This window comes from Salvia hispanica, chromosome 5 (genome assembly GCF_029641045.1).
Source record: "Salvia hispanica isolate PSC_SH4W2 chromosome 5, Shi_PSC_v1, whole genome shotgun sequence".
In the NCBI taxonomy this organism is placed as follows: Eukaryota; Viridiplantae; Streptophyta; class Magnoliopsida; order Lamiales; family Lamiaceae; genus Salvia; species Salvia hispanica.
The window spans coordinates 21,872,046-21,892,697 of record NC_142696.1 but is presented as its reverse complement, the minus strand read 5'-3'; the positions used below and the strand labels follow the sequence as shown (position 1 = coordinate 21,892,697).

Here is a 20,652-nt window from a genome sequence, read left to right as displayed (position 1 = left end):
AAGGAGACCGAGAGATTTTGGCACGATAGCACATCCGACTGGCTTGTACATATTTGTTTTGAACTAAAACTCTAGTGGCATATACTTAAACTTTTTGAAGGGGAAATCTTTTTGTTGTGTAGCGTAACAACACTAGTCATCGTGCGTGTATAGAGTTGTAGCTGGTGACTAACGTTGTTTCGTTAGAAAAAAAAAACATGATACTTTGTGATACTTTACTTTAGGAGGGAAAAGTTCGAGAGCTGTTGTAATTGTCGCTCCTAAGTATTTTTTTTTCTACAATTTTTCGTTTGTGTGTTTTAAATTCTAATAATTATGTTAAAGTAAGTTTTTTTTTTCTTTTGTGAAGTGTTTTAGTTAGGCGAATAAAAAAATTTAAAATACTAAGTGGAGGAATGACGATGGCCTTAACCGTATTTTTCTGAGTCAGGTTTGAGCGTTACAGGACGACTGTAGGATATTGATGTCGTTGCTCGAACCGGCTACTCCAAAGTATGCATGCCAAATCCACAGCCGGTGGTGTGCAGCGATGCAGTCCGGAGGTCTTTGAGTTCGATGATGGATGGGTCGAGGTACCGCCGACTTTCGCTGCTGCTGCATGGCCATTTGTAACGCCCGATTTATCTCCCTAGACGTAACGGCACGCAGCTCATCCCTAACGATCTGGCGCCAATCTGGAGCATCGCTACCACCCGCACCACTACCACTACCACTTGCCATTGTAAAGAAACGTAGAGAGAGAGACCTTGTTAACATAAGTGGTGCGAATGAAATGAAGTTTAACGAGCCGTATATATAGAGTTTGAAAAAAAAAAAAATATATATATATATATATATATATATATATATTTATCGGACGTCCGCCGCCGACGTCCGTCCGCATGCCACAGCGACGGACATCCCGTAGCCTTCGCGACGGACGTCGCGCCAACGCAGCGGAACTCCCGTGTCCGCACGGGACGTCCGTCCGCCCGCCTTCCTCCCCCAATGGCGGACGTTGTGCACGCCGGTCCGACGCCCGACAGACGGCCGCCGCTAATGATGCTCTAAGCGCTAAATTATAGATATATATTCTTGGGCAAGACAATTTTATAATGGTGAATGGTTGAAGTATTATCTTATTCCAAATTAAGTACTTCAAAAATTCTTCTTTTTCCTTATATGGTACTCTCTCCGTCCCTAATAATTCATCACCATTTGACCCGACACGGTTTTTAAGAAATGTAATAGAAAGTGAGTTGAAAAAGTTGGTGGCACGTGGATTCTACTTTTATATATTAGTTTTATAATAAAATGTGAGTGTAAAAGAGTTAGTGGAATGTAGGACCCACTACCAAAAATGGTAAAAGTGAAAGGTGACAAATTATTAGGGATGGACGAAAAAGGAAATAAGTGACAAATTTTGAGGGACGGGGGAGTATATTATAGTACTACTATAATTTGCACATAATTATTCATATATTTGAATTGAAATATAAACGCTTTAATAAAAGATGCAGTGGTATAGAATTGTCAAATGTGTCGTTATAGGATTAGTAATCTCCAGATATTTAAAGAAAACAATGAGTATTATTATTACAGCTAATTGGCCAATTAAGCAACTAAAGGGATGACGTTATGCATGCCGGCCCCCTCCACGTCAGCTGTATGAATGCAGCTCACAAGTCAAATGGAGGTGTAAACTAGTCAATGCAGACTGCGGAACTCTCACACACACACACGCATGGGTGTGTGTGTGTCTACGCATTATGACTCCTACTTGTATTTGTATTTGTATGTAACACACAAGTTGAAGAAGGGACCCAGACTCCCGAGGCCGCCATTAATATCCTTTCCCTCCCAACCTTCTCTCCCTCTCTTTAATGCTTCACTTCTCGCTTTAGTCAACTCTCCCCTCTTTCTCTCCCTCTCACGGAAATACAACCGATAAAGCTAACAACAGATAAACCCGCGCCTTCGACTTAATAAAGGTGCGCTGATTCTTCTCGATTTTATGGTGATGTTGATGGTGATGTATTGATTATTGCGTGATGGAGGAAGGAGTTGTTTAATTTGCTGAAAATGAGGCAATTGCATTTCATTGATTTCTCTCTGATGAAATTTTGAATAATTAAAAAATTAGTACTCCTATTACGTGTTTCTCGTGTGCTTGCGTTCACACCTTTAGTTGGAGATCTGATAATCAGTTGCTCATACTTTCCCTTTGTGATCTGCAGAATTTGTTGATATGGGGATTTGTTTGAGTGCTAGAGTCAAAGCTGAAAGCCCACCTCATCCCCGTAATTAATCACCGCCTCCTACTTTTTTATTTGCTGCATAATTCCTCCACAACTCACCTTTGTTTCTCTCACTCAGATATTTATACCATGAATTTTGTATCTTTTACAGTACCATTTTAGGATTATTATATGCTTCATTGCTGCTTTTGTGTTCTCTGCAAAATCATGGGATTTGGATTCCTGTTTCTTAATTATCTCTTTATCAATATTTGCCTTCATGAATTTAGTATGCAATCTAGCATTTCTTTTACCTTTAGAGAGGTAGAACCCTGAAACATAGTAGTAATATAATTCTTGGATTGATCAATCCAGGTCTAAACTCGCAATATGTTAGCTCAGGCTCGAATAATATGAGCACTGATTGCAGCAACAACTCGACAACTTCTGTTCCACCTACTCCTCGGACTGAGGGTGAGATTTTGCAGTCACCTAACCTCAAGAGCTTCAACTTTTCTGATCTCAAGGTGGCCACCCGAAACTTCCGCCCAGATAGTGTGCTTGGAGGAGGTGGATTTGGCTCCGTTTTCAAAGGTTGGATCGATGAGAACTCTTTCACTGCTACCAAGCCTGGGACGGGCATGGTCATCGCAGTCAAGAAGCTCCACCAGGAAAGTTTTCAAGGCCATAGGGAGTGGTTGGTGAGTTTTCAATCAATTTTCTTCTCCTTTTGATTTTGACACTATGTGTTGTTGATTGTGAAGTGATGTATTTGTGGTGAATGCAGGCAGAAGTGAACTATTTGGGGCAGTTTTCCCATCCCAATCTCGTGAAGCTTATTGGCTATTGCTTGGAGGATGATTATAGGCTTCTGGTTTATGAGTTCATGCCTCGTGGGAGCTTGGAGAATCATCTCTTTCGAAGTGAGTCAGTCTTACAATCTTGATCTGTTTTTATGAGGTATAGATTGGGAAATTCTAAAATGGTGTTGTTATGTTGTAGGGGGTTCGTACTTCCAACCTCTTTCTTGGAATCTTCGCCTTAAGGTGGCTCTTGGAGCTGCAAAGGGGGTTGCTTTTCTTCACAGCTCTGAAGCTAAAGTCATTTATAGAGACTTCAAAACTTCTAACATACTTCTCGACTCGGTAAACTACTCATCTTTCTCTAAAGCCTTGCCTTTAGCATTTGCAGAAATGGCTATAGTCCTTATGCAATCCTTGATGCATAGACTTCAAAAAAAGAATTTGGAGAAATGGCTATAGTCTCTGGAGAACAAATTCTAAAATTCATAAATTGTGATGTCTCAGAGCTACAATGCAAAACTTTCTGATTTTGGATTGGCCAAGGATGGGCCGACTGGCGATAAAAGCCATGTGTCCACGAGAGTCATGGGAACCTATGGCTATGCAGCCCCAGAATATCTTGCTACCGGTATGATTCTTGAATTGAGGCATTATCACTTATAGCTAGTTGTCTCCTGTTTTGGTGGCTCATTGGCTGATCTCACCATGTTGTGTGGAATTAGGTCATTTGACTACAAAGAGTGACGTTTACAGCTATGGAGTGGTGCTCCTTGAATTGTTATCGGGCAGGAGAGCCATCGATAAGAATAGGCCGTCTGGCGAGCACAAACTTGTAGAGTGGTGCAGACCCTTCCTAGCCAACAAGCGCAAGGTCTTCCGCATCATGGACAACCGCCTAGAAGGGCAGTACTCGATGGAAGTCGCTCAAAAAGTGGCGAACCTTGCTCTGCGATGTATATCCTTGGAGCCTAAGCTGAGGCCGAAAATGCAAGACGTAGTGAAAGAACTCGAGCAGATAAAAGACTCCACCAAGAGCACAGACAGCAATGCCAGCAAAAGCCGCGATGGATCTAGGCAGCGCAGACGAAGCGCAGGCGATGTTATTCCTAGCAGCAAAGTCGCACACACTGCTTATCCAAGGCCTTCGGCATCTCCACTTCACTCCAAATAGGGAAACCCCAGAACCCTTTTTAACTTTATTACAGGGAACAAAAGCTAATCAAGGAGTGTGTGTGTGTGTCTGTCTGTCTGTATAGTTGCTCTTTTGCAAATTTCTTGTGACATGTTTGGATGTTAACAATTTCTCACAAGATTTTTCTTGATGAGGTTACAAGTGGTTTATACTCCCTCCGTCCCATATTTTTATAAAAATATGTGCATTTTCCATTTTCGTCCGACCCGCAAAAAATATATATTCCATTTTTGGAAAGCTACATCAACTTAATAATATAGGTCTCACTATCCATCATTCTCCTTTTCTTTCTTACTTAACCAATTTTATCTTAATTCTCGTGTCATTCTCATTGTCTATATTTTTATTGGACGGAAGGAGTATGGTATTTTTGAACTTATTTTACCTTATCTTTTTAGAACTTTTTTGACATCCATGTTACTATATAACATTGTTAAGTTTTGGTCATCAATCCTTTTCCAAAGCAAAAGTGGAGCAATCCATAAAGAGGGGTGGGGAAAGTGGGAAGAAGATGCTGGAAAAAGTTAGAAAAATCTTCTAGAGTGAGAGACAGAGATAGAATGAGATTGATACATTACATTACAAATTTACAATACAATACATGGGATGGGATGGGATGGGCTGGTGGTGTGGGAGTCTTTGTTATTATCTGAATCTTTATAATAATAATAATAATAATGAAATTTGAATTGAAGCATGGTTCTAATGATAATATTGTGGGTTTAATAAATGTGGATATCAAATCATATCCCCTCTTGGCTTGTAGAGTCTATCTGTAATGGCCGGTCTTCCAAGCTTTTAAATTTTGACTTGCGATGACGTAAATCAATTTTTTATAATTGTAGAGGTGGTGAGTTTTATTGCTATTTAGTTATGAAATTTATGTCGCTGCAGCACCCTAATTTATTGCTACATGACACCGTCATGTGATAGGATTACAAAAGACAACAAATTTAGTAAAATAAGTAAATAAAAAAGGCCCGACTTAGGTATTGGTAAGAAATAAAATAAGTAAACAAATTTTCAGTAACAACGACAAGTGTAGTTTAATACGTACTAGTAGTAATTTTTTGTTAAAGTGTGAGAGATCATGATATGAAACTGAATCATTTTATGAATTTTGAGGAACATAAAAAACATAGAGCAGCGGCTGTTACACTAATTTAAGAATATAGCCATGTCTCAATAATTCGAGAACATAAAAAATACATGGAGCAGCGGCCAACTTGTTACTCTTATTTAAGAAGAGAGTCATGTCAATAATTCGAGATGGAAAATGAATGGAGGAATGTTTTTAATAAAATAGAGTATATAGTTTATTATACTATTTCATTATTCGTATAGTCGGTATAGATATTTTTAATACTCGGTTTAGAATATCATTAATAGGTTAGCATGTATACAAAGCACCAACAGCTAAGCTAGAATCTCCAAACGAAGGTATCCAATTTATAATTATATCGGTGGCAAATCTTTGGTGTTGTGTTCTGACATGACATGCTGTACAAAATGGGCATAAGAATATTAATTTCAAACATCATATGTATATCAATGAAATCAAAACGTTTAGTAAAAAGGTGGTAATATAGTAAAATTAAAATTTTAAAAAAAAATACCACGTCAACGTTTTGAACCCAATAAAATGCAAATATTGATGTTATACTATAACATAAAGGAATTGTATACATGCGCAAAATAGTGAAAGTTATACATTTAGTTTTAAAGTTATATGGAAAAATATGCATGTTAAATTCTACTCCACTAAGTTTCTTACTATTGTATTGTGTTTGTCTTAAGTCATTAATAATAACAATAACAATAACAATAACGATAACGATAATTTGTTAACCGACTGTCAGACGCGAGATTCTTAAAAAAATACGACTACAAGTCCCAAAATCACTTATTTTTATAAATTACTATTTGGCTTCAATTATGGATTACTTATTTTAGCATAATTGACAGAGAGCGGTAGAAAATTTAATTATATAATTAATACGTACATACAATGAGATTGTTGGCATACATAAATGGCCAAATCGGTAAAGGGTTTTATTGAAAAATGAAGTTTTGTTCACGTGAAAATAGTTGTGGTCTTGGAAAGCAGCAATTTCGTGATACTGCAATAATTTTCTCTCTTATCTTTTTCAACATTGCTTTTTGTGGAATTTTATTACATTCACTCAAAGTCAGATTTAGAAATATGCAAATTGTATTAATCATCTTAAAAATTATTAATTTTAACCGTCTTAATTCTTATTGTTCCCTGTTGTATACTTTATCATATCAAAATAACCTTTCCTTTTTTGAATTTAATTTTTCAACCGTCTTAGTCTCTTAGAAATTATAAATCTCGCAAAACAACAAATAATGGTTCGACTGGTTTACTTTTTTTTAAATTATTTCTGACTTTAAATTAGATGGAACTGATATTAGTTAGCCCATATCCACCCAAGGCAACTAGGGCCTAAGTGGGCCAACCATTTCTGTCAATTTAATTTGGTACTCATGTTACAAAATGCTGTTAACATATTTTATATTAGCCTATCTACGCTTAAAACTGCATTTCGCATAGGAGAATAAGTAAGAACTGCATGCTATCTCAATTCTATTATTACTCCCTCTTCCGTCCCACTTTGGCCGTCCGGATTGATCATTTTTTAGTGTCACACTTGAGAATATTCCATAAATGGTAATAGGCCTCACGTTCCATTAACCTTTTCAATTTCCACTATCTTTTTTCAACTATCCTTTAAATTTTTTAAAACTCGTGCCGAACTCAAATGAGACTCAAGAGAGTATAAGTCTCCACGGAGTATCTCAAGAATAAAATCGCGAGAATTTTGTTCAAAGCATGCAATATCATGATAAATGTGAGTTTGGGTGTGCATCATCATCGACGAACGAGCTTGATTTTTTTGTTATTTGTATAATGATTTTAATATATATGAGTATCAAATTAAATGGAAAAACCAAAAAAAACTAATGTTCATGTGAACTAAGCGAGAACAATGCTTGTAGATGGTGCTCATCATATATATGTAGGTCTATGCAAACAAAGATCTATGTCCTGTGTCTAGCGGAGATATGTGAGCAGTGAGCTAAGCTAACACTAATGTTCATGTGAAATGTATGATATAAACTAACACTAATGTTATGTATGATATACTCCTATTATAATTAACCAGAAAACTACATATAGCTCTTATACTGATCAAATTTGTCTATTCATATCATCAATGCACAAACAAAACAATCCCAAGACTGATAGAATCAATATATGCAATTGAATTAAGCAGCATATTACATAAGAGAGCATCAATAGTGCATGCCAAAAATTTAGAACATAACTTTTTATAGTAGTATTAAAGAAAGGTACTTATGAATCATTTTTTGGCAAAGAGTCCCCCAAGGCCGCCAAACCCACCATCCTTCTTCTTGGCTGGTGGCACTACCACCGAGTTCTTCCGGTCTCCGTTGCCCGGGGACGTGGTGCCGCCGCTCTTCCCGTCCTCTACCTTCTTCAAGATTGGATCAGTTTCATAGAACTGATCTTGTTTGGTCAAGCTCCCGAGGATAAAGTCCAAAATGCCCTTCTCCTCGCTGCCTCCACCTGAGGATTTTGCTGCTGTGGCTGCACTTCTTACTCTCCTTTGAGGGGTAACTATGGGAGAAAAGAACATGTTCAAAGAAGACATTTTTCTTTCTATTGAGTTTTTCCTGTTTGAGAGAGAGAATGAATGGTGCAAGTGCAAAAATATTGTGTAGACAATTACTTGACTTGTTTCAAGCACAACCTCTCCACAAGTGTCTTATCCTCATTCAATCATTTTCTCTTTCTTCATTTTTCGTTTTTCTTTATTTATATAATTCTTAAGAAGAAAAGATCATGTACAGAAATGTAAGGCTACGGCGCATTACAATGTTTCATATTCGGTCCACATATTCATATAGGTAAATACTTACTTTCACAATCAAGAACTCTGTAATAGGAGTAGTGTAAAAACAACCAAAAAATGTGTCCATCAATTTTATTTTACATACACAAGAGTAAAGAGTAAGATGCATAGCACAGTTGCATCTTACTCACTCTTTGGCATCTCTGTTTTCAAGCAAAATAATAGTACTACTAATAATCTAATCTCTCTCTCCAATCTTTTCTTTCAAAAGCAGAGCTATACACTCTTAGCACACCTCAAAAACTGCAAACTACAATTTGGGTGGCCAAAAAAGATAGGATATAAACTCTTTGCTTGATGATGAACATCGAATTGCTCAATACTCATATTCACCAGTAAAAATGGTTCGACCCCATCATCACGTCCTTACCAGACTTGGGTCCAGTTTCTCCAATCCAACTTCCCGATTGATCTGTTCCTTGAGACTATTACTCTGAAGTCAAAACCCTTTCTACGGCTACTGCTGTTTGTCGTTTTGCCTCCTGATCCACTAGTTTCATTCTGATTGTCAGATTCAGGCACACATCCATCCAGAGGTGGCGGTGCTTCAGCAATGATGCTTCCAAGCATCTCAATCACCTCACTCATTTTTGGGCGCGACCTGGGATTCTTCATGAGGCATTTGTTGGCAAGAGATGCAAGTCTCTGGGCTGATTTCATGCAGTTCTGCCCCTCAAGTCTTTGGTCGAGGATCAAATGGAATTTTTTGGGATCAGACACGTAGGGTCTTACCCACTCCAAGAGCTTCTGCTCACCTCGTGGTAGATTTCTTTCCAGCACCCGTCTTCCTGTGATGAGCTCGTAGAGCACAACACCAAAGCTCCATACGTCACTCTTGGCAGTTAGCCTGCCTGTGTGCACATACTCTGGTGCTGCATAACCAACTGTGCCAACGACCTGCACAACATATTCAACCAGACAAACAATGTCAAAGAACTAAGAATCAGGATTGACAAAAGATGCTGAATCAAGAAATGGGACTCACTGATGTGGAAACATGACCTGATCCAGCAGCAGGACCCTGCCTCGCCAGTCCAAAGTCTGACAATTTCGCGTTGAAGTCTTCATCTAAGAGGATATTTGAACTCTTGAAGTCTCTAAATATTAACTGCATAAAATAAGAAGGCGGATCAAGAGAATCCCAAGTTAGAAATGTAACTTGAACACTGCAACACCCCTGCAACACCCCTTTATGTGACTCAGAATTTTTTTTGGAGTTAGTTTCAATTGCACCTGAAGACTATTTCATTATTTAATATGTCCCATGACATCATATACAAAGGAAGAAGAGAAGTCAGATGAAACATAATTTGATATTTTGAATTACAACAGAGTTTGAGTAACTCATGTTCTACTGAGAAGCATGTTGCCAACTCAAACCCATATACACTACAGAACCTCTCAACTGGTTCGGAGCAACTATGCTTCTTCATTTTCCTTCTAATTATTTTTCCAAAATGTTTTGAATTAATTTTCATTGCAAATTATTATGGTTCTGGAATGTGGATGTTCCAGCGAGTAAGGATATCCCATTCCTCCTTCACCCCGACTCTCTGGTCTTAAGCACGATTGGTTTACAAATGAGCAATGAATCATTTAATGCAGAAGGAAAGCCTCAGAACAAGGTCTTATTTATTATGTAGGAGTAATTAGCAATTTTGGTTGCTATAAACATCATATATACATACAACTCTTTAGTTGCATTGAGAAAAAGGTACCTGAAATTCCATTTCTTCATGAAGGTATGCCAAGCCACGGGCTGCATCTTGAGCAATCTTCAACCTCGTTATCCACGAGAGAGGAGACGCTAAGCGGTTCAAGAGATGGTCCTCCAAGCTTTTGTTACACATAAGTTGATAGACCAACAGCCTCTGAATCCCCCTTTCATCATCAGCAGCACAATATCCAACCAATTTTACAAGATTTGGGTGATTGACTACACCTAGAAAATTCACCTCATTTATCCATTCCTTGTGCCCCTGATAACTAGAATGCAAAAACAAAACCCCCAAACACCGTAAGCTAATACTTTAATTAACAGCAAAATCTACGTAAAAATCGTAGATATTATAGTAATACAACATTCAATGCCCCATAATGCAGCAAGGAAAGCTTGATCGTAATCAAAACCTTATAATTTATAAGTTGCTAATTTTGCCCCCTTTTTACAAAATTTGTTTATGCGAATTAAGCATAAAATGAATTCTTAAGCAGTGAAAAAGCGTGCCTGGAATCCATTGCGATTCAATTGCTTGATGGCAACATCCATCTCGGGGTCAGAATCGGCGACCCTGAGGCGGCCCCGGTAGACGCTGCCGAAGCCGCCCTCGCCGATGACGAGAGAGCGGCTGAAGCCGCGGGTAGCCGATTTGAGGTCGGCGAAGGAGAATACCCGCAGATGATTGGCGCGGCCCTGAGTTAAGAAATCCTGGAACAGGTCGGACGAGTCGGCCCAGTCGCGGCGCGACTCGGTGTCGAACTCGGAGCGCCTGGAGTCGAGGTTGGTGGACGCCACGCTGAGGGAGCGCGCCCACGAGACCTTGCGCGAGACCTGCTCGTCGTCGTCCCCTCCGCCGGTGGTGAAGTGGAAGCATTTCATTCTAGTTTAGTCGTCGTCGTCGTTGATTGTCTGATTAGGAAAAAAAGGGATGGAAATTGGAATATTGGAATATTGGAATATTGGAATGGTTGGGGGTTGTTTGCCGCTCTTGTTGAATTGAAGAGTCAAAATTCGATGGAGATTGCAGGATTTGACTGTTATGGATAGAGCATTTTTGAAGAAATTAGATGAGAAAAGGAAGTAGAGAAATTGCAGTTAAAAGTAGGAATCGACAGTCGTCACGAGAAGTGTGCTGCATTTGCATATCCTTTGAAACAGTCAGCGCGCCCTGCTTTTATTTGTCGTTTCATCTTTACTTTTTCAAATATAAAATCTTTTTTTTTCCAAGTTATTTAATTACAATTAGGACTGGATTTCATTGTTTCTATATAAATGAGTGCTACAAATTTTCTTTTAAAATTCTTCTACATAAAATAATTATTTTATGCTATGACAAATTTGTTTATGGTAAATTATGCTTAAATGAATATCTACTTAAATTGCAATTACAATCTTGCTTGCGTAGTTACGTTGTTAGATAGAGGTTTATATCTTCATTAAATTATAAGCCAAACTTATACGTGATTAATGAGGTTGGGTAATTATATTAAAAGCTTTGTCATGTTAATCGAATATCTACAACCATATAGTAATTTCTCACCAACTGCACCAACTCGAACCAATTGCAACAATAAAAATAGTAGTTATCTCCCATCCACCTTTCCATCCAAAATTTATCATTCAAAACAACTTATAAATCTAAACAACAAAAAAATTAATAAAATCAAGGTATCGGCTTACTATCTTACTTAGCCACTACGTTTGGCTGCAGCTTCACGAGAAAGCTATATAAGACAACAATTATTTACCATAGATGATGGTGAAAATAATTAGTGTGATTTTCAAAGTGTGCAATTCACTCTTGGTAATAGTATTTGATATTATCGCGGCCTCAATCAAACTTTTTTGTTCCTTTATTGTTTTGTCTTCAAACACTATTAACTTTTATAAGATTGAGTGGTACTTTTGCACCGAAAACAATGTCAATATGATTTATGTTAGATAGCTTGTCATTTAATTTACGCAATTATGTGGTTGGAAAAGAGAGATAGATGCGCTTAGTCACGTTCCATATTGATTATAGTCTCACCCCTCAAGTCACGTAGTTACATCACTTTATGTGTAATAGACTTACCAAAGTTTTATTATAATAACGTGCGGTTGTTGTAACATATAGTACATGTAATAGTAGTACTATTGAGTGATAAGATAATTACTAAGTACCTTGAAATGATACCATTACTAAGTGTCGTTTGGTAGCTATATCATGTTTCGACTAGATATGATATCATTATGATAGTAATCATAGTTTCGATTAGTTATTTTACATATATTGGGTGTTTGGTTAAGATAATTGTGAGTTATCTTATTGTAGTGTTTGGTACAATAAGTCACAAACAAGGATTAAAATTATGATTGCCAAAATTATCCTCATTAATTTAAGTTAATTACTAAATTATTCTCATTTTGCCCTAATAATTCCTATAAAACCTATATTTTTGTTTAAAAATTAGCATCTTTTCAAGCCAAACTCCTTACGAAAATTAGCATATTTTCAAGCTAAACTCCTTATCAAAAAAACGTATATTTATTTTGGTATTCTATTTTTTTGAGCATTGATAATTTTGGACAAATTTTATGAATAATCAATTGCCTTCAAGTATTACATAATATAATGTAAATAAAGTGAGAACAATAAATTGACATCAACAAAAATCATGACATGATTTAATAAGAAAATGACGTCTTTCAGTACAACAACAAAGTAAAATTGATGGGTTAGAAATTTTGATGGGTAAAATTGTATTTTGCTAAAGGCTTCCATGATAACTAACATAGTATTTTGGGTAGTTACAAATATGATTAAAACATAAGATTTTCAGTGGACTTTGTGCGGGCCGAATACAAAACACGGGCTACTATGTTTGGTAACATGATTACCAAACACACAAGTAAACCCATATTAATCTCATATTAATCTCTTATCTAGGCGAAACATAGCTATCAAACACACATGATTACCAAACACACAAGTAAACCCATATTAATCTCATATCTAGGCTAAACATAGCTATCAACGGTTTAGTAGTGTGTTTTGAGAATTTTTTCAAAACAAAAATAAGTGTGTATTTCAAATATTAAGAAAACTTTAATTCAAATCAATTAGTACTCCAATCAAAATGATACTGTGGGTGATATAAGTTATGCGTTTTATGAACAAAATTTTAATAAAACTATTTGGGTGTACATGTTAAATTTAGACTATATTAATTCTTAGGTTTATTTTATTAATTTATTTCATTTCATTTTTGAGAAAAGAATGTGTTATTTCATTTCTTAGGTTTATTTAAAGAGTAATGGTCAATTTTGGTCATAGACATATGGTCGAAATATCAATTTGGTCTAAAACATTTACTTTTTGAAAATTAAGTCCTAAACAAATGAAATCGTCGTCGTAGTGGTCCTTTTTTGACGGTGATGTCAAAAAGTTAACGGTTAAAAGTGAAAGCCAATTAACAAAATTTTGACCATTAAAATATTAATATATAGTTAAATAATATAAAAATAAAAATTTAAAAAGAAGAGTTTTGTTCATTGTGTTTTCCTTCCGTTGAACTCCTCCACAACCATGAACGGCAGCGGCGGCTTGCCACCCCCAACTTCCGTAACCTGCTACTCCAATCCTGCGCCACCCTCGAAGAACTCATCTTCTCCGATTTGCTCCTCAATCTCTCCGAGTCCAAATCTGACGAGGTAGAGCCCGATGACGGGGTATAATTTGGGGCGGCGCGACGCTGAAGCTTCTTGCGTTGGTCGCAAATTGTGATTTTAGGATCTTAAATGAAGGTTGAGCTGGAATTGGGGAATTTCGGGAGGCGGCATCGCTCTCATTAAATCTCACCTCTCTGCCATCAACAATTATCCAATTGTCAAACCTGATGAGGGAGATCAAGGTGCGCAGATGGAGAAGTGGTTGGGGGGAGGACGTCCAGGGTGTGGGGGTGGTGACAAAGCGGGACTGCAGAAGGTGGGTGGATGAACCATTTTTTGATATTCCAGAAATTTTTACAAATTTTGAAAAAATAGCTACAATAATTAAAATTGCTTAATCAGCTCAAAATTGCACTAATCTACGTTTGACCATTAATTTTTTACAGTTCCGTTAAAAAAGGACCGTATCGACAACAATTTTATTTGTTTAGGACCTAATTTTAAAAAAGTGAATATTTTGAATCAAATTGGTATTTCGACCATATTACTCTTATTTAAATTGTCAAATGTAAGCAGCCTGTAGCCTCAATGGGCCACAAAGATTAAGGCGAGGCCCAATTTAGGGCATATGGCCGAGTCCTAATTACTAATGGTGAATGATCACAAACAATAGTTAGACTGTTAGAGGAATCTATAGTCATCCGGAACGTGACATTTGATAAAAAACGTCTCTAACAAGACGAGCATTGTATTGCAGTTCAATTGCATTCATTTCTTTTATAAGATGAATTATCATGTTCAAGTTCAATTCTCCCATTTAAAAGAAGAAAGAAAGAAAATGTATGAAGAAGAAGGATGAATTCACTCCACGTTAATTTATGTTGCCTTGAAATTGAAAGTATCTAATTTAAGGATCCAGGCGTATTCGTTTATTAAAATTTAATAATAATTATTAATATTAATATGTTAGTGGATTATCGTCAAGTGAAACAACTGTCGGGGGCTGATATTGGGCCCTTGGACTTTTTTCTTAATTATTGGACCAGGCTGAAGGGACAAAGTACTCCATGTATAAAGCGAACTGCATCGGTAAATTTTACTGCCAAAATTTCAGAATTCAAAATTTTTTTACAATATTTAATTTCCTTTTTTTTCTTTTATTCACATATTTTTTTATTTCTTTCATTAAGAAAATTTTACTTTTATTTATAATGAAATGTTGGATTATATATTTATCGAAGCAATGAATATGATAAGATTTGTCTACTCTTATTTATTTGATATACTACTATGCAAAATATAAATAAGCATTTGTGTCAATAGTCAATACCATTGTTGTTTTCTTTACATTGCCTTTGCTTTTTACAGCCAGTGTATCTCTAGTTTTTGTCACCTATGTACGTTTTCTAATTCAAACCTCAAAATTACAACTGCGTTGCTGAGTGAACTATCATCGTCCAAGAATGAAGGTGCCTTATTTTATTAGCACGATTAGATTAATTTATATGAGTATGTGACTATGTGTTGATGGCATTGTTTTGATTATCGTAGTGTATGTTTTTTCATTTTCCATGTTTGTAATTATCAGCGTTGTTAATCATATGCTTTTTGTTGCAATGATGCATCTCTGCTTCTTAATGTTGTAGTGAGATACATTGCTGAAGATACAAGAGGCCCTTTTGATTTCTTAACAAATACTACTATATAACCTCAGAAGAAATTCTTCCTTCGTTTATTAATATACTCGAGCAGAGTAGCAATGCTAATAGTATACAAGAGAAGAGACCAACTTTTTAGGCTCTGGCTATCGGAAAGCTATAATATGCTAACTGTGGAGGTTAAAATAATGAGTAAAGAATACTGGAGCATAGAATGATAATCAGTAAACATTGCTAGTAGAAGAGAGCTGTGTAGAATAGTTGGTTCCAAGTATCTGGCAAGCCGGGAAGGCACCAATGGCTACAGTCGGCAGAATGGTCGGGGTTAGCTCGCTGTCCAGGGGTAAGGTCGCCGCTGTAGATGGAGGGATGGGCATCCTTCCTCATGGCGGAGAGCATGGTAATGTCGAGCAAGAAGGGAGGCTTGTTCATGGAACTCAGCACTGCCTGCACTACCTTCATTTGATCAGGGTAAATTCCTGGATACCCCGAAGTCCCCACCATTGGCATTGTCTCTCCGTAACAGCTCTTCGCTGTCGTTATAGCACCTGCACTCCATTCACTTGGGCTGCAAACCAATAACCATTTTCAGAGAGAGACAGACAGAGATTTGGGAAGCTAATAGTACTACAGTTTTATAATTTCTCTTTCAAAACTACAACCTAACAGAAACAGTATTAGACACCCACTAGAAATCTTACAGTTAGGATGTCATAATTGATCCATGCTATATTGGTGGCATTGCTTTAGTTTTTCTTTTTATGGCGCAATCATAATGTGAAAAAATGAGCATGGTGATTGCATTGTCATCATGGGAGATATTTGTGGAAATTTTGTTTGCACATGATGGATAATATGCCAGATATCTGCCTAACTTTTGTCTGACTCTAGGTGGTTCATTATTGCCTTTGTAATAACTAATAGAGCAGAGCTTTTAAGTATTGATTAACGAGGCAGAATCTAGCAAACACATGTGATAAGTAAGTGTAATCTATTGCTTATGTATGAGCAATGATATAGTAAATGCATAACTATTATTTCATCTAGCGGCACAATCTTGATTCTGAATATAATAACCATGATTCATAACTATGGCTATGCCATTCTTGTTGGGGCCCAAATCAGGCCATTATAGTGCAGTAACCTCTATCCTAGCTTTGTGAGGCTAAACATTAAAATAATGAGTAATAAAGAACGATGTAGTCAAAGTGTGTATAGATGATGTAATAAAGTGAGGGACTGTTTAGTTAATTCAATAGGACATGCAGGAAGCAGGCATTAAATTGTGTGGGTTGGTTCCTTCACCGCACCGCACAAGTTGAGTGCCACCGACGGTAACAAAAACCAACGCCATATCAAATATACTGTCACAATTCATACCTCCAATAAATGGAATTCAAAATTGCAATATTTAATTTGTAGTAGAGCAAATCATATGATTAAAAACAGCATAATTTAACAAATAAATGTATTCATTTTTTGAGAAATTCAATTGGTATTTATTAGGTTCTTTCTCTGCCCAAAAAAACAAAAGAATAGTAGAACTGCTTCAAGTCTGCCAGCACCTAGTAATAGTGAAACTTCATTATTTGAGGTAAACCGTCATTTTAGGTAGAGACACAAGAATGTTAAGTGTACATCCATTTCTCTGCAAGTTGAACCCCTACCCTTACCCCCACCATATGCTGCAATTTGAGCTTTACATCTAATTTCACTTGTTTACAAAAGCAAAAGGACACAAAGCAGTTCGAAACAAGCTGGCATTCAACAATAATTTCAGACACATTGACAGGGGAAGCCATTACTAGTGGTTCTCACAATAATAATTTAGTCAATTCAAACCCCAAAAAGCAACCAAAAGAAAAAACACAGAGAGAGAGAGAGTATACTTGTAGTGTGTGGGCGAAATGCCCTGGAAAAACACTCTGGTTCTACTAGTGTCAATGCTACTGTCGATCCATCTGGCCCACGTTCTCAGCCCTCTGTCCAACGCCACTGAGCGGTCCATATCTTGGTACATAGTCCCTCCCGCCTCCATATAATCCCACCTTTAAACACACCCCAATGCTTTTAAATCAACCAAATTTAACATAACTAATTAGGGATTTTTTTTTTAAAAAAAAGGGAAATGTAGTGTACCCTTGGAGAGATCCTTTGTGAGTCCACCAATGGCCGGTGTTGAACGAGAGAATATCAACACCCGCCCACGCATTCGCGTTGCCTCTAATCTCGTCCAGCCTCAGCACCCTCTTCCCCTGCACCGCATCGATGTCCACCAGATACGGCGCCCTGTAAAACGACACCGACACGCCATATTCCTGATTTCGCATCTCCATCATTATTCCGCATCAAAATTCACTCACAAGCTGGAATCTAATTAGCCTTACCACGAATTTAAAAATGGAGAGAGGATCCCCTCGCGTGATCTGCGTGGGCGACGACGCCGCCAGCCCCGACGAAATCATGCAAATCAGCGACTGCCACTGGTTCCTCCCCAACGAGTCCCCCACAAACATCACGCTCTTGCCCCTCAACCTCGTCAGAAACTCCACAGCATTGAACCTTTTTGAAAAAATCAACTAAAATGTTAATCAATTGCATCCTTGTTAAATTAGGTATTTAATTGAATTAGATATATATACCTGGGGATTTGGCAGTTGAGGGGCTGCCATCGATACTTGAGATAGTCGGAGTCGGGGCGGCCGTACATTTGGCAGTTGAATTCGGGGTCGATGATAGGGCAGGAGTATTGGTAGAGAGGATAGGAGTCGTCGCGGAGCCAGGAGCCGGCGAAGAGGTCGCAGGAGGTGCCGTTGGCTTGGAGCATTGGGCGGCGGTGGTGCTCATTGTGGTTGCGGTGGTTGCGGAGAACAAGCACCACTGATGAAACTATAATGAGATTGGAATGCAATTGCACCAATATAATGCATAATAAAGCGAAAAAGCGAGAGGAGGAGGAGGAGGAGAGGGGAGGAAATGTGGTAGCCATGGAGGGAATGGAATACTGATTAACTTGAGCTAAAGACTAAAGTCAGAAAAAAGGAAGAGAGAGGAATGTGTGTGTGTTTGTGGAATATATATATATATATTGGGTGCGTGTGTGGGAACTGGAAACAATGGCATATGAATATTGTGCGCGGTGGTTTGTTTTGTTGGTTTTGTGCGCTCTCTCTTCAATTAAATTATTCTCTTTTTCTTTTATCGTAGAGATTTTTGTTTGTAGTGTTGTGTGCATGTGAAGTTGGCTGGCATTGGTTCACGTGTCTATCAATCTGATCCCATTTCCCACGCTTTTTTGTAAAGGGCTTAACAGTTTTGGATCCCATTTTTAAAGTTTCTTTATTTCACCGTCGGAATTCGATTCTTCACAAAATTTTAAAATCTGAATTATGAAACTCAATTCCATCCAAAAGATTTGAATTGTCAAAAGATACTATAAAAAAAATTAAAATTCAATACAAAAATCTATAAAATTGAAAATCCAATACTAAAATTTGAAAATTTAATACTCCACTATCGAATACCATTAGAATTGTTCAATTTAGGTTTTATATTTGGTATATTTATAATTATATTTTTATTATACACTTATATAGATATATTTTTTATTTTTGGTTTCTGATTACTTCGGATTTTAAAATATCTGATACAATTCGAGATTACCGAAATTTTTAGAAAATCCAAACCGAAAATTCAAAATATTCGATCTGCATTTTAAATTTTGGTTTTATTTGGTTTGATCGAATTTTGGATTATGAATAGTGGAATTATTGATCTTCATTTATTTTTATATAAACTTTTATAAAATATATCAGTATTAATATCTTCATTAATTACCGTGGAGCGTTAATCAAATGACATAATTATTATTGATATAGAGTATAAATAGTTTGAGGGATAACGAATAAACTATTTGGAAACAATTTAATATAGGATTAGTTACAGTAGTAGTAGAAGTAGTATAAATTTGCCTGCAGCAATGATACTAGTAGTATAAATTTGGGAAACCTACCCATTGTTATTTTTTGGCAGCCACTCCTTAGCATGATTCCTGAAAAGTAAATGAGCTTTGTTATTAAAGGGAGGGAAGCTGCCATTCATGAATTTGTGGATATAGTTTGTGTTGAAAGGCCAGTGGGCGACCGCATAGCCCATCATATTGAAATTCCTATGGTTTTACTTTGATTCAAGTAGTACTGAGTAGTGAGTAATGGAGTACTTGGCTTGATAAACAAATAGCACTCCTTTTGTTATCAAAGGGAAACACTTTTTTTTATGTAAAATTTTATATAGTACTCTTGTTTTGTGTATTAAATGATGGAGCCAGAAAAGCCTTACGAAATCTAGAGATGGCCTACATATTTAGTAAGAGCATCTCCGGTGGCGCCCCTTCCACTATGACTTCCATTAGAACTTCCCACAAAAACTTCCTGCCACGTCATCACTAGGACTTTCCATTTTACTGCCACATCACTAGGACTTCCCATGCACTAGGACTTCCCATGCACTAGGACTTCCCACTAGGACATCCACTAGGACTTCCCGCAATTATTCAATTTACGGAATTAAAATGTCGACACGGAATACGGGAAAATTCGAATACCTCATTAAAAAAATTACATAATACTAAAAAAAAAAATACATAATTTTAAAAAAAATTACATAATACCTAAAAATTATATGATCATAAAAAGTCGAGAAATACAACCCTCGGCTCTCACTCCTCCTCGTCCTCGTCCCCGTCCTCGTCCCCGTCGCCCGTGCCGCTGCCGCCTCCGACGTCCCCGACCCCAATCTCGACGCCATAATCATCAACAGGTGGCATTCCTAAATTGCGCCGACCTGCATCGATCACATCCTTGCACATCCTTTTGTACACAGGATCGTGCGTGCTAAACCACCTATGCATGCTCTGCATCAGGGTCTTCGTTAGCTGCGCGCGGGCGAGACGGTCGTTTACATCTGGGGCTTCAGGGGCCTCCGATTCGACCTCGTAGGACTCGCTGCCGCTGCCGCTTCCCCTCGCCATCCGCTGCGCAGCCTTTTGCCCCATCGGGCGATGACGGCAGCGAGAGTCTGATCGTGGTAGCGGGGACACTTCCTCGGCTTCGGGGAGCTCGTGCGAACCAGCACTGCTGATGTACTCACCGGAAGAGTTGATCTTCGTCCGCTTCCAGCCCGAGTCGACACCCGCACAAAACTTTTGTGAATCCCTAACCACGAGAAAGGCCCCCCATTGGTCAAACTCTTTGAACTTCAATTCTTGGTCGGGGTACTGGGACAAGGCCCGTTTCTTCACATCCTCCTCAGACATGCCGCTAGTTTCCATGCACATGTTGTTTTGGTAGAGGCCGGCAAAACGACTGAGCTTAGGCCTCAACCGATCCCACTGTTTCCGGCATTGCTCGGGAGTGCGAGGCTTCGCCCCAGCCGGTTTGAGTATGAGGTAGGCC

At 37.8% G+C, this 20,652-nt stretch overlaps 4 protein-coding genes across 5 annotated transcripts; 1 reads left to right on the top strand and 3 right to left on the bottom strand.

Moving 5' to 3' along the window:
• Nucleotides 1-1,791: 1,791 nt before the first annotated feature.
• LOC125189164 (putative serine/threonine-protein kinase PBL10) lies at nt 1,792-4,405 on the top strand. 2 transcript variants are annotated; one of them, XM_048086411.2, is made up of 7 exons: nt 1,792-1,970; nt 2,217-2,279; nt 2,592-2,917; nt 3,004-3,139; nt 3,219-3,361; nt 3,524-3,647; nt 3,742-4,405. In XM_048086411.2, exons 2-7 carry the CDS (start codon nt 2,228-2,230, stop codon nt 4,188-4,190), a joined length of 1,230 nt encoding a protein of 409 aa, XP_047942368.1. In that variant the 5' UTR covers nt 1,792-1,970; nt 2,217-2,227; the 3' UTR covers nt 4,191-4,405. The 2 variants fall into 2 exon arrangements, with proteins under 2 accessions (XP_047942368.1, XP_088915072.1); XM_089058946.1 differs by lacking the exons at nt 1,792-1,970; nt 2,217-2,279 and adding an exon at nt 2,298-2,505.
• Nucleotides 4,406-7,476: 3,071 nt separating this feature from the next.
• Nucleotides 7,477-8,034, bottom strand: LOC125189696 (uncharacterized). Its single transcript, XM_048086947.2, has one exon. The coding sequence runs from the start codon at nt 7,907-7,909 to the stop codon at nt 7,598-7,600; it is 312 nt and encodes a 103-aa protein (XP_047942904.1). The 5' UTR covers nt 7,910-8,034; the 3' UTR covers nt 7,477-7,597.
• A 159-nt stretch (nt 8,035-8,193) lies between these two features.
• Nucleotides 8,194-11,031, bottom strand: LOC125189163 (Protein kinase superfamily protein). Its single transcript, XM_048086410.2, has 4 exons — nt 10,398-11,031; nt 9,889-10,149; nt 9,156-9,278; nt 8,194-9,067 (listed from the first exon to the last, which is right to left on the bottom strand). Exons 1-4 carry the CDS (start codon nt 10,767-10,769, stop codon nt 8,537-8,539), a joined length of 1,287 nt encoding a protein of 428 aa, XP_047942367.1. The 5' UTR covers nt 10,770-11,031; the 3' UTR covers nt 8,194-8,536.
• Nucleotides 11,032-15,246: 4,215 nt separating this feature from the next.
• On the bottom strand, nt 15,247-18,315 carry LOC125191280 (protein PMR5-like). The gene is made up of 5 exons (XM_048088794.2): nt 17,842-18,315; nt 17,587-17,761; nt 17,339-17,517; nt 17,089-17,247; nt 15,247-15,767 (listed from the first exon to the last, which is right to left on the bottom strand). Exons 1-5 carry the CDS (start codon nt 18,186-18,188, stop codon nt 15,434-15,436), a joined length of 1,194 nt encoding a protein of 397 aa, XP_047944751.1. The 5' UTR covers nt 18,189-18,315; the 3' UTR covers nt 15,247-15,433.
• Between the last annotated feature and the right edge of the window lie 2,337 nt (nt 18,316-20,652).

Excerpts from the sequence above, each read along its gene's own strand:
- LOC125189164 (XM_089058946.1), top strand. The coding sequence starts at position 2,409 with ATGCTTCATTGCTGCTTTTGTGTTCTCTGCAAAATCATGGGATTTGGA. Across the intron at positions 3,140-3,218 it reads GGAGAATCATCTCTTTCGAA|GGGGTTCGTACTTCCAACCT; the intron begins GTGAGTCAGTCT and ends GTTATGTTGTAG. Across the intron at positions 3,362-3,523 it reads CTAACATACTTCTCGACTCG|AGCTACAATGCAAAACTTTC; the intron begins GTAAACTACTCA and ends GTGATGTCTCAG.
- LOC125191280 (XM_048088794.2), bottom strand. The coding sequence starts at position 18,188 with ATGGCTACCACATTTCCTCCCCTCTCCTCCTCCTCCTCCTCTCGCTTT. Across the intron at positions 17,762-17,841 it reads CTCAACTGCCAAATCCCCAG|GTTCAATGCTGTGGAGTTTC; the intron begins GTATATATATCT and ends TTTTTCAAAAAG. Across the intron at positions 17,248-17,338 it reads CACAAAGGATCTCTCCAAGG|GTGGGATTATATGGAGGCGG; the intron begins GTACACTACATT and ends GTGTGTTTAAAG.
- LOC125189696 (XM_048086947.2), bottom strand. The coding sequence starts at position 7,909 with ATGTCTTCTTTGAACATGTTCTTTTCTCCCATAGTTACCCCTCAAAGG.
- LOC125189163 (XM_048086410.2), bottom strand. The coding sequence starts at position 10,769 with ATGAAATGCTTCCACTTCACCACCGGCGGAGGGGACGACGACGAGCAG. Across the intron at positions 10,150-10,397 it reads TGAATCGCAATGGATTCCAG|GGGCACAAGGAATGGATAAA; the intron begins GCACGCTTTTTC and ends TCTAGTTATCAG. Across the intron at positions 9,068-9,155 it reads CAGGTCATGTTTCCACATCA|GTCGTTGGCACAGTTGGTTA; the intron begins GTGAGTCCCATT and ends TATGTTGTGCAG.